General features: G+C 45.6%; 1 protein-coding gene across 2 annotated transcripts in view; it reads left to right on the top strand.

Annotated features, from left to right (window-relative positions):
- The first annotated feature begins 5,703 nt into the window (after positions 1 to 5,703).
- Positions 5,704 to 13,265, top strand: part of nrp2a (neuropilin 2a) — a 53,246-nt gene continuing 45,684 nt past the window's right edge. For both annotated transcript variants that reach the window (XM_058051073.1, XM_058051074.1), the window contains exons 1-2: positions 5,704 to 6,280; positions 12,446 to 12,623. In XM_058051073.1, coding sequence (XP_057907056.1) covers positions 6,205 to 6,280; positions 12,446 to 12,623 — 254 coding nt within the window. In that variant the 5' untranslated portion in view covers positions 5,704 to 6,204. The remainder of the gene's footprint in view (positions 6,281 to 12,445; positions 12,624 to 13,265) is intronic.

Below are 13,265 nucleotides of genomic sequence, written 5' to 3'. Positions count from 1 at the left end.
TTTGCATACAGTGTCTTGGCTAAAGAGGCGTAACTGTGGACTCAAACAGGTGTGCATAGTTGCACAATAAGTCCCGTCAAGGTGTGAGACGACCTCGACTCCCCGTCCCTGATAAACGTGTTTGTTGTGTTTGCCCTGTCACACATTGATCTTCATCCATCTTCACTTTGGCTGCGCTCGGCTTCACCTGAGGTCACACCAGGTTTGATAACGCAACACATATCTCCTTATCCCGTCTCGAATGAACAATTTGCATACCTAAGAGGCCATGTGATGCCTCCCTGTGCCATCGGTGTGAGAATATATACTTGTGGAAGCCATGACACTTTTGGCAGGCTGACACTTACTGACGACTATTTGTTTTTCTGCCGCCATTGTATTATCCATAAGGAAACTCAGGAGACTTTATTGGATTACTACTCGGCAAGATGGAGTGTCAGTCTTCATCGGATTCCGTTTGTCATACATTTCTCTCTCTCTCTCGTCAGAATATATTAGTTCTTCTCAATAATGGCTGGCTCATACGACGGCGGCGACGGCGCCTGGGTGTCATTGGATATCCCATATCCATGCCTAAATAATGATGGATCTGCGGGCCGTCTTGTTCACCTGTCTCCTTTTAGTCACGCGTCCCGTATGCACCAGACCCTCGGTGACCTCACGTCTTGCGTAGATGCTCCATTTTGCCACCACGTCGGCTAGACAGCCTCTTTGTCTCCCCATCTCGCCTCAAGGGGACGAAGATGTGCTCCATTTTCCATCCAGTGGTGCATATCAAGGTCAATCAGTGGCAAAGGCGGCGCACAATGAAGGAAGTGTTCGTGTTTTTGTGTGTGTGTGTGTGAGGTGAAGCAAGGGCAGTCGCTTACATGACTGACACAGATGGTACCTTGCTGGACAAAAGACGAAGGAGTCGATTTGGTTCCGCTAATGGGAACAAGCGCTTGGCCATTTCATATTGATAAGATTACCATGGTAATGTGACCACCGCCGGGTTAAAAACCACCTTAAGAGAGCCTCTTTCTCCAACATTCATGCCTTTTTTTAATTGTCATCTTAAGTGGCATCCTTTGGCGCCGCTTCTTCTCTTTTCTCTTAATAGGACTTTTCTTCTTGCGTGCCCTTCACCGCGCCCTCATCTTCCTCCTCGGCAAATTTCCTCTGCTTTTTTTTATCATCGCATCTGCCTTATCTCCCGCTTTTTAATTGGCTTACTTTAGTGGAATTGTTCCAGTGTCGGAAATCCTGCACTTTCCACATTTCACTTTGTCTTTGGGTTCTCTTTCATTGCAATGTAATGCTTCAGTCATTTCCCACTGAAGTACAGTGCTACCTTGGAAGCAGAGTACATTTTTCCCAGAAAAAAAATCATGTCAATCCAAATAATCTGGTCCAGACATTGAAAAAAATGAACAAATTCGGAAAGCAATACGAATATAAATGACAAACTAAATGTACATTTAACATGGCTTTTAGTGATGAGAGAACCACACAGATACCACCTTTGTGTTTAGTGCAGACACTGGCAACTTTAGTTGGCCCCATGGTGGGTTATTTTGCAGCCATACTCAATTAAAAGTCTTTATGCAAGCTCCAGTTCATCACACTCTGCTCTGTGGCCTGTACAACTTCCAATGACAGGACAAAAGGACAAAATGGAGACAGGTTACCACCAGGTATTGGATTGTCATCTGCAAAGAATGGGTTCTTCTGGGTGTTTCCAGAGTTTTAGAGGGAACCGGGTGTTGAAGGTCACTTTGATGTGCCAATAAGGACACACAGCAAGCTAGTGGAAAGAGATAAAAAGAGGCCCAGGAGACGTAAAATGGTTCCTGGTTGAGAAGATGAGGAACAGGAGCCGCATCCTCTCATCTCTCCTGCAGCACACAGTAGATAATGATGCCGCATCAGAAACAAGAGGCAGCTGGGGAATAGAGCTGGCATCTTGCAATTAAACCGGCCAAACAATATTTTCTGACAGCGGACCAAACCCACAGCCTACACAAACAACAGAATGACGCAAAATCAACAACTTTGAGCTGAGTATTGTGCTCATGCTGATCATCTACATGACCTATTCATTGAATGCTGTGCTACTTCTGCTGCTTTGAACAAACTGCACTCGAGGGATTGCTAGTATCGCCGTAGCGCCCGGACAGTTTGAATGATAACAACTAAACATCATGTTAGCTTACATTAACACCAGTGAAGAGCGCCTGCAGGCTGAACGTCCTCCTCATGCGGCCTTGTGCAGTTGCCTGCCCCCATTAGGCTCATTTGTGCACTGCAGATGCTGGATTATACGGCTGGATGCTGTAGCTAGACATGGATATCATACGGGCATCGCTGAGCTCACAATGCACAATGTGTCGTCCTGCGATTCTACACTTTGACATTCCCGCCACGTCCGCTGTGTGCGTGCCGCTTCTCATAGCAGCTGGCAGCCTTGGTGATTGAGCTGTTTTATTTTTTATTACAAGCAGCATGTTCAGAGACATGGAGGAGGAGCTGCATGACATCCAGATGTTTCCATCCAAGCCAGTAAGCCTTACACCACATGCAGGGCCAGTGTATGGCGTACTGTGTGTGTGTGTGTGTGTTTGTATACTGAATAATAATAATAATAATAATAATAATAATAATGAATACCTTGACTTGACTGCATAGGTTCAACAGTCCACCACGAATTTAGAAATGGCAGTCAGTCAAGAAAGGTTGTGCGTCTCCTTGTTTGATTGTGTATTTGTGTGTGTCTGTGTGTGCATGCACATGCAGATGAGCCTTTGAGTTAAAGATCAGATAAAATTTTAATGATCCCACAGGGAATCTGGGTCACCGCAGGAGCAAAGCGAGGGAAGGTAGAAGTATGACAACTAGAGCTTTTTGAATATTGCAGACTAGACCGTCTTCATTTCATGGTGCATTCAAACACCCAGAGAAATAGTTGGAAAGTGGGCACCAATGTGTAACGTCAATGAATACCAAAAGGGGACCTTCCACCCTTGCTGTACTCTTAGCCCCTCCCACTCTCTCTTAAGACGTTGATAGGGTCAAGTGGAGGCTATCTCCAGCTTATCTAAATACCCCCTCCTCACCCCCACACCCCACCCACAAAATGTGGAATCTGTCTCTGACGGATCTGAGTCAAGAATTTAACCTGCAGACTGGCAAACTGGTCTAATGAGCGTTTGGGGTTTGTGGGGGTGCTGAAAGAGTGAAATATAGAGGTGGAGGTGTTATCAGTGCAGCTGTCAATCTGTGATAAGACAGGCAGCATGGCACTTGTGTTCTCCTCTACCTACCTTGACCGAGCTCGAGATACGCAGTCGGACTGTGGCAGTCCTCAATGCTCAACCAGGTAGAGGCCAAGACATCAGCAAGAATGCGTTACCGTTAAAACCTACCACACTGACTGAGCTCACTCTATGGTTCCTGCAACACAATTGAAGTAGTGTACGCTGAATTTGTACATAGATTACGAAACTGTGCTCTCTCATATATCATGGGGATAGGTTCCCAAAATACCCCCCAATAAGTGAAATCCGTGAACTGTATTTTTTCCCAATTATTACATACGTTTAAAGGCTGTAAAAATATCACCATACACTTTTCTCACGCATTAACATTTTCTCACATTTTTCTCCTGTTTAAACACAAAGTTCAAGTTTTGTTCGAGTTTTAATGAACAACCTACGAGGTTTGACACAATAATTAAAATTATTCATTGTTTGGCTGTAGGGTTTTTGTATCCTTGTTAAAGCATATTATATCTGTTGTCCTATTTTCCTCACACGGTTAGCTTCTTCTGTTTCTTCTATTTCTTACACCAGTGATTTCCAAAGTGTGGGTCGTGGTGGAACTGCAGGTGGGCCATGACAGGTCATTGAAATATTATTTTTTAATTATTTTTTAATTATTATTATTATTTTTGTTGTAAATGTTTATGTCAAGATTAAAAAATATATTTATAAGCCTAAGTTAAGTTGGTAAAGTTTGGGAACCCTTGTCTTACACTATTGGTGGTTAGCAACCACCTCATACGGTTAGCTAGTTTGGCAGGAAGAGACCCCAACAGGACACAGCATGAAGGAGATTGATTCATAATGGTCTACAGCTAATCAGGATGCAGAAGACAATGGGCGGTGTCTTGTCCTAAAGCACAGAACAACAACAGTAAAATTCTTCTGAAAGGACCAGGCCAAATTGTAAACACTGGAAACTGGAACACCTAAGTCCCTTACCCTTACTCTAAACCACATGATAGGGTGCTAACAAGGACATTTTATGATAAAAGTACACCTCATGGACACAGCTGGACTTATTAATAACACGACCAGACCTCAGGCTTTACTACTTCAATCATTTATAGAATGATGTATTCAAGTACATTGCGACAAAGCGTATACCCTCTAAAAAGCAGTTTCTCAATCTTCCACTGGACTGTTGCCCTCCATTAGCCAAGCATTGACCCAAAATGTTTGGGGGTTGAGAGCGCATGGTGGGGGCAGAGATGTTGACAAATGGGCGAGAGGGGTATCACATGACCCCTGGGGAATGGGAGGGGGAGGCGGTCAGGGATGAACAGTGTTGCTTGGATGTTTCATGCTGTCTCTGTCTTTATCTCTCTATCTGTGAGAAAGGGTCAGTACTAGGGTTAAATGAAGAACAGCCCCCCCACCCCCCCTTCCCCTCAGCAGTACAGATGATGAACTGGTTTATGCCAGCGCGGACCGCGGGCCCACCCCACAACACCACCAGAAGGCCCATATTAGCCGTTCAGAGTGACATCTGACAGCTCCCTTGGGCAAGAGGTGGGCTTAAAAGTGAGTGACAGGCTGCAAGTTGATGGCATCTAGTCAACCTTAGGAGTGGGTGGGGTGGGGTGGGGGCGGGGGTTAACACTGACACACACTTGTCATGCAACCTTCTGTCAAGGGCATTCTTTTCATTTGCATTGCATGACTGTCTCTGCAGGGAAGTACGTCTTTACGTCTTTTATCGACAGAAAGTACGCTATGAGTTTAGAAGAGTGGATTAAATCCCAAACTGTACAACCAGGCCTCCCAACGCTTCTTCTGGGGAAAAAACACACTTTTCCTGATACAAATAAAGATGCTAGCAAAGCTTGATTATGCAGCCGGGCCTTTCTATTACACGGTAACCCAAGCCGTAGGCACGGCACATGGGCAGGACTTTCTCAGCAGATTATTTTGGGCTCACTACTGTGTCATTAGACGGGCTGCCTCTGTGTTTAGGCCCGCTGATTGCAGGGCGAGGACGGGGCCGGGTTGAGGTGTGCCACGCTGATTCAATGGGTTGAGGGCTTTGGTATTGGTGCGGTTGGTTAATGCGCTCCATATAGTGAAGGTGTGCCATTTGGGCAGTAAACCCCCACCCCCATCCTTCCTCTTTTCTTTCAATCATTCATCTGACTCTATGCAAACCGCCCTGGGAGATGTTGACGTTATAGGACAATGTGTTTTAGGAGGTCTTATCAGTGGGGGCGTGGAGGGGTTCCTATCTGCGCTGTGATCATGAGAGAGGGATGCGTCTCTATATGTGCGAGAGGAGGTGCACTGTCTCCCCCCGCCCCCTCTTCCCCTTTCTCTCTCTTTCTCTCCTCCCTAAATTGAGCGATGGTGTGGAGGGGGCGGGGCTAAGACGAAGCGACTGTAACGCGATAGCTGCTCGGCTCAAAGCGGGATGAGTCGCTCGACCACATGCACACACACGCCAGTTACGCACCCAGGACGCACGCTGGCTGCACAGCAGAGACCGGACGGAGCTGAAAACAGAGAGAGGCACGCGTTATTTTCCACGCGCCGCTTTCAACTGTGACACTGTGGGCTTGTCTGTTTTCAAGAGCGGAGATCCCCAGTGTGCGCACTTTTACGCGGGGACCAGAGAGGCGCACCAAGACACTGTGGACTCCACACTCCGCTTAGCCTCTTGACTCTCACACGCCGGGAGTCTGCTCGCCTTTTTTTTTGGATGGTTTTAACGTTTGTTTTGCGCAACAGGCTGCACCAAAAACTCATTTATATTGGTGTTGTGACATGTGGTTGTCACGTATAGCCTTATCGATGGTGACTGAACACGCGCCGTGGGATTATTGAACTCGTTTACATTGAATCTTAAAGCGCCGAGGAGGACATTTTTTGGCCTAATTTAGTAAAAAGTCTACAGTTTTTCTCATCATACGAGATGGATGTTGTGAGCTGGCTACTTGGATTGCTAGTGGCAGTGTGTCATGTCGGGCTTCGGGTCAGGGCAGAAGAAGGTGAGTTCTACTGGTTTTACACTCTTGAAGTTGTCTATAAGTGTGTGTGTGGGGGGGGGGGTCGCTGGTCAAAGAAAATACACATCAAAACTTTAATTTGGAGAACAGAAGGGCTGCCACTAGTTTTTCAAAACAACACAAAGCACTTCATGCTGTCCAAAAGCGTGCGTAACAGCTCATGTAGCAGTAGTCATTTATAGGCTTGCACTCAATGGAACACCAATAACAACAATAATACAGTATTTATAGTGTATTATTTTCATTTTTTTAGCAGCATTAGTTATCACTGCTTTCTTCTGTGTCACCCCAAATCAACATCATCACAAAGATGGCTTGTTCAGTCATCTTTTTTTCAAAACTTTTTTTCAAGTTGCCTCCTCCTGTGTGTGTATGTGTGTTTCTAAATTCACTGAAACCATTCAAATTGAGGCTCCTTGTAAGGAATGCAGCTGTTAGTCACCAGAAGAAGTGGGAAGTACATGATCTCATTGACTTCAACTGTTGCGTCTTTATGGCACCACTTCTTCCTCTTTTTTGGCTACCTGTTCCATCAACAGTCCCTTTGGATTCTTGATGTGTATGTGTGTGTGATTACTGGCTGCCTGCGCACCCGTTGATGGTAGACAGATGTGGACCTCTTGGCAGTAATGGGCCAAAGAAGCTCCATCTCCTCCTTTTTGTGTCTCCCTGCCAAGAGACTGCCTCCAAAGCCACATTACACGTAGACGCCACAGGAAGGAGAGGCGGGAAGGGGTCAGCCTGGAGACCGAGTGGAGTGGAGAGAAATTTGTGCGTGTGGAGATTGGATGCGCAGTGTCCACCACACCATAACATGAAGGACTGAGACGTGACGGAGAAGCTCGGGGCTGTTCATGCCAGAGGGCAACATCAAAGCATGCTGGGTCGCCGCGTTAAAACGGACAGAGACAGAGCAGATCAGGGTTCAGGAATTCACAGACACACTGCCCCCTTGTGAATTCATGCACATCAGAGTCTCTTGAAAGGCCGATTTCAGCAGGAGGCCTGCCGTAAAATGTGGAAAGTGTCTGATGCCCTCTCAAGCTTGACCTGTCATTGGGAAGCTTCTTACCAGTGTGGAAACGACTGTACTGATAAACCTTCTCAGATAGAAACATGGCTGGACACTTCCTCACCAAGATTACTGTGCTGTAATCACAATAGTTTGACTCGCTGACATGTACATTAATTGCCAGAACCACCAGGATTAATATTCACACCATTAAGCAGCTCATTTGCATGTTTATTGAGTGGGCGGGTGTGCGGCGCCTCCACCTATGGTATCGTTTTCTCCCAGCGTTGGCTCTCTGCTCATTTAATCATTTGTTTTTTTAAATGCTAGCTTCAGGGTGATTTTTTTTTTTTTTGCTGTGTTTGTTGTTTACCTCACGTCTTCCCCCCAGCCGCACTTTGAATCTTTAAAATCCACCTCAGCCTCAGAGGTATCAGCTGTGAAAACAAGGTCAGGTCTCAGCATTATGTGGTGTGTTCAATACCAGGCGGCTATGCAATGCATGCATGCATGCAAACAGCCTGCCACATTTGGGCTGAAATGAAAAAGATCTCCATAAATAAACCAGAGTTAGCTCCTTCACACGGGTTTATTTGAATGGCCTCTCGGGGAGCGTCTGAGATGAGAGCACAGAGGTTTTGGATTGATTGTAATTCAAAAGTGGGGTTAAAGAGTTAGCCTTGTGAGGAAATAAAAGCTGGAAGCTCCTCAAGAACAAGAGTGGAACCAAATCACCAGAGTCACGCAGCAAAATTGTCATTCTTCACGCTTGTCCCTCGCCGCTGTCGACTCGGGGAAGTCTGTCTTCTGAAAAGCGCTTCGGTGTTGCCGCTCGGACGCTGCCACGCTGAGAAAAGAGGACACGGGGGAAAGAAGGAGATATGACACCGCAGTCAGGTAGTGTTTAGGATTAGTCCACACCCTGCAGGCACCCCAACCATCTGTTTACCCGATTGATCCATTGAACCATCGATCACAATGGGCACCACTGTGCATTTAGCTGATTAGCATGAGGTCCTTATCCTCTTAGGGAGGGAAGACGAGAAAGGAAGAAGAATGGACACCGAGGCCGGGGGTTGAGGATTTTCTTTTTTTAAGACATGATCTCTTCTTAATGTGGCTTTTGTTAGTCACTAAAGGGAGTAAAATCCCCTCAAACATTTCAAATGACTGAACAAGCTGCAATACTATTTGCTGTGTGGAAAAAGGGAAATAAAGCTTCCGTGGAGATGTGGACTTCCCTTCATCAGCCTCCTCATCCTCACCCTCAATCCAGACTGGTGCAGGATGGCTGAGATTAAACTCAACTCTGGACTGAATGGATGAGCGCTGCTCACTCGCCCTTCTCATTCCGTCACTCCGGGTGATAGCACTTTTTAATTAAGGTGGGGTGTGGGAGGGTGGTTACATTGGGAATGATGGAGGGATTTATCAGCCTTCCCCTCACCACTCGCTTGCTTATCCCAGCGCCTTACACCACCCTTCCCAGATAAGGCGGCTAATAGAAACGCACACACAACCACCAGAGCTGCTCGTCATATATGCAGATATATGCACACTTCTGCAGATAATGAAGATAAAGGTGGAGGCTACTCTACAGAGATGTCTGGCTTTTATCGGATATGCACACACACACTTCACTGGTTCCCAAATGTTTTTTGCTTTCCACATAACAGACTGTATCTTTCCATGAAATCACATGCCTAAACAAAGCCCTGCTAAATAACCCGCCACGGGGCCACATAAAGATGTGAATGACAACATTGACATTATCCATTCATATTCAAGGGGAAAATTGTCGCATAAAATGACTTACATGTCCTAAATGTGTAGTGAGCTGACAAAAGAAACTACACAATAAAAAATGGACATGTATAAAAATGTTGAACGCATAAATATAAATCGAACCAGCAACCACCAGGTTGACCAAACCAGCACCCGAGTAAGCGGAATGTCCACCAGCAGGGGGGAACCATGCTTCTCATCAGTCACACAATGACACTTCTATGAGTATGAATTCACGCAACAAGTTAAATACACAATCCCTCTTATGCCGCGTAAACAGAAACGCCAGTTAATGGAGGACAGATTGTGCAACTGGTCACATGGCTCAGTCTTTGCCAAAGAGTGTTCTTAATTATGGTTCATCTTCAGGAAATAACTGTGAGTCAATCTAATGAGTCCACAACAGACATAACTAAACGTGGAAGTCATTTTTATCACACACACACAGACAATACTTCTGAGACTGAAGCAGATTTAAACTACCGGGTTTCCCGAGGGGCACAGTGTGTACAGGAGCTGCTGGTTAGCAACACGTCGTAATGAGCAGCACTCACTCTCCTATCGTTTGTGTTCTTTCTCTCACTGTCCTGCATCACCCCTCCACCCCCGATCAATCTACCCCCCTCGCTTTCTGCCTCAATCCATCTTTTATCCGTAGTGCACTGCCTCCTCATCTTCCCCCGGTGAGGGGAAAGTGCCGAGGCTGCAGGACACTCCCAGCATGGTTTAATCTGCACACAGTTTCGTACATTTATAGTCCTCTGCTTCCCAACAATGCGTATGTACGTATGTGGAGACTGATTGACGTGGGTACACACGTCTGTATGTGTTTTTCTTTACATCACCCACCATCTTTTGGAATCTTTCAACTTCCCGATCCCTTTGGACTGAGATCCTCAGCGGTTTTTCGAGTATGCATGCCTAGCGTTTACCCCAAACACTGGTCGACAAATGTTTGGACTCGATCTGCGGCTAAATCTGATAACTGTGCTGGTTAGCTAATGTATTCAAGATATTTCATTAATTTACATCAAAATTGAATCTCATTAAGCAAAAGATTTAGGGATTTTTGCTTAAAAATACCTATATTTTGAAAATATTTAAGTCGCAAAATAAAAAAAAAATTATTATAAGACATCAGGTGAGTGGCGGCACGGCGGTCGAGTGGTTAGCTCTCAGACCTCACAGCTAGGAGACCAGGGTTCAATTCCACCCTCGGCCATCTCTGTGTGGAGTTTGCATGTTCTCCCCGTGCATGCGTGGGTTTTCTCCGGGTACTCCGGTTTCCTCCCACATTCCAAAAACATGCTAGGCTAATTGGCGACTCCAAATTGTCCATAGGTATGAATGTGAGTGTGAATGGTTGTTTGTCTATATGTGCCCTGTGATTGGCTGGTGACCAGTCCAGGGTGTACCCCGCCTCTCGCCCGAAGACAGCTGGGATAGGCTCCAGCACCCCCGCGACCCTCGTGAGGATAAGCGGTAGAAAATGAATGAATGAATCACGTGAGTGAATATCTTATGAAAAACAAGCTAAACTATCCCAAGATTTAGTATCTTAGTCTCTCCTACTCTGCAGTAGGCTCATCCCTGACCACATTCCAACAGTAGTCAGCAAGCATAGATGGATTCCACGTTCCCTGATATCTTTTCTCCATAGCTGGAATGTCCTGGTGGAATCCTTCCCTGTGCTCATCACTTACTTCTCCACAGTTCAATAGAAAGTAATCTAGAGAAAAAGTGTATCTTCAGTGACATATTGCAGCCAACGGCTTTGTAGGACTTTAGGCTGGTTTTCCACCAGCTGCTTATAATTATCTGCTCTGCCGTTTTTCCAAGAAAATCTCATGCAAAAGTTCATTTTTGCGACCGTTCATGAAATTTCCCTACAACATGTATTTGTTTACTTCCAAGAGAGAGATTTCTGCAAATAAAAACAAAATATTTTATGTCCAAACTGCTTAAAACACACTGTACGTTCTGATAAACTACCGTTTTTGCATTATTTTGCATACATTTCCTTTTTTTACCCAATACTGTATCTTGGAAACTATAGCCAATCTGCACACACACTGACATAAACCAAGAAAAATGTCACTACTTTTGTTCTGGAAGTATTTTCGCTTGTCTGTGCCAGGCAGGCATGTACGTTCGTACATGTGGGCTTCGCTCCTCAAAGAAATCCATCTCAGCTCTTTCAAATGTCAAAGAATCTTAAGTGTGGCTTTTAAGCACAATAGGCGGCGGAAATGTCAACGCTTGAAGGGTCTATTACACTTCAAGCCTGTGGTGCTCCTTTTTTTCCCACTTCCTTTATTGTTGTTTTCATAAACTTTTTTTTTATGAGACAGGCAAGAATATCAACCCATTTATGTCAAGAAGCGATCTAGCTGAGTGGTTGGACCAGCTATTTGGCTATTTGTATCGTTTATAGAGCTGTTTCTCTTCTTTTGCCAATAAACATCATTCATGGTATCACTTTACATTCAAGACCATACATTTCATTACTATAGAACCTCAGCAGCGACACCCCCCCCCCCCCCCCCCTCGACCCCCATCGTTGTCATGGAGAATGCCTATCGGCCGGGAGCCTGTAAAAAACTAATAATGTCTGCAAATCCATTGAAATGCATCAATAATAAAAGCGCTATTGTCCACGAAGATGCACACGGGACGGCTATATACATGTTCCTCTTTGTATGTGCACGTGTGTTTGCCGTGTTTCTGGGTGATAACGCCAAGCGCAAGAGCAGAGAAAGGCGACTTTGTTGTTGCGTTAGTTTCTCATTACAGACTCGGGGTGACCCCCAGAGCCCTGGTAGACAGGCCGTCTGTGTGTCACTTCCTGTCTCAGCCTGCCGAGCGATGCCATTGGCAGGCTATTGTTCCTGGGAGAGCGCGATAGGATCGGAGAATGTGTTCTAATGTTTGCAGATTGGCTTGCTGGAGCGACAATTACACTTGGAGAATGCTCCCCACGGGGGTGTGGGAAGATAAGAGCCTGGGTGTGGAAGGGGCTGAGTTAGGCTCTGTGTGTGTGTGTGTGTGTGTGTGTGTGTGTGTGTGTTTGCGAACACCGAATGTGGCTGTGATGATATTGTATTGTTTTATTAGCTGCTTGCATTGAGAATCCACAATGGACGAGTTTTTCCAATTTCCTCCAAATTGGCGGCCCAAATTGCTTTCTTTGTTTTACTGTTCAATTGTTGCTTCACATCTTTATGGAGAAGAAACAAGATAATGAGTGTAGCGTTTATAAAGGCACACAGGGAATGGCTTCATTTAATCATACCTTACTAATAACAAGTCACTCATTTGTTGTGTTGTTGCCCCCCCCCTCTCCATGGCAGCCTCCGAATGCAGGGGTATCTTTGATGCCAGCGAAGCGGGATACATCACCTCCCCGGGATACCCTCTAGAGTACCCGCCTCACCAAAACTGCCAGTGGGTCATCACAGCGCCAGAGCCCTCACAGCGCATCGTCCTCAACTTCAACCCCCACTTTGAGATCGAGAGGCTGGACTGCAAGTAAGACAGGGAATGTGGGGGGGCCGTTAACTATACACATATTTTTACAGACTATTGTCATTCACGGTCTTGTAAGTACAACTTTCATTGTACTGACAAGTTTTATGCAGGCTGTTAAGTGGACTGTGGTTTTGTTATGGAGGAAATGGTTCACAACAAACAGCATCACACACATATAAAGCGGCGGACGCAACCACAAACATCTCGGCCCCTTCTGCACTTCTCCGGGGGCAATTACCAGCTAGAGTTCCCAGCTCGGGGGCATGTCAGCTGCTCGTAGCCGCCTTAGTTCAGCAGTTGAAACACACAAGGAATGCGTGTCACAATAGGAAAAGGCTGAATGGAAAGAATTATTCCAAATGGAGACAGAGCTGATGGAGGAAAAGATTAAGGTTAGCTGAGGGGTGTCAAAGAGAAGGCGAGGATGAGACAATAAGGTCCAGCTGTTTGGATGTTCCTGGTGTTCACTTTGCTTTCCCATAGATGTGAGTAATACAAGTCATCTGGTTAGTCCTCTGACCGAGGAGGAAAGACTTTGGGTTGGATTGTATAAACACATACAAAGTTTATCAGATGATGAACTTGGAACTACTACCAGCACACGCATGACTACGATGAGGAATAGTAACATCCCTTAATAGT

The sequence above is a fragment of the Doryrhamphus excisus genome, chromosome 16 (assembly GCF_030265055.1).
Source record: "Doryrhamphus excisus isolate RoL2022-K1 chromosome 16, RoL_Dexc_1.0, whole genome shotgun sequence".
Classification (NCBI taxonomy): Eukaryota; Metazoa; Chordata; class Actinopteri; order Syngnathiformes; family Syngnathidae; genus Doryrhamphus; species Doryrhamphus excisus.
Note: the sequence above shows the minus strand (reverse complement) of the source record. Positions and strands in the feature narration are given on the sequence as shown.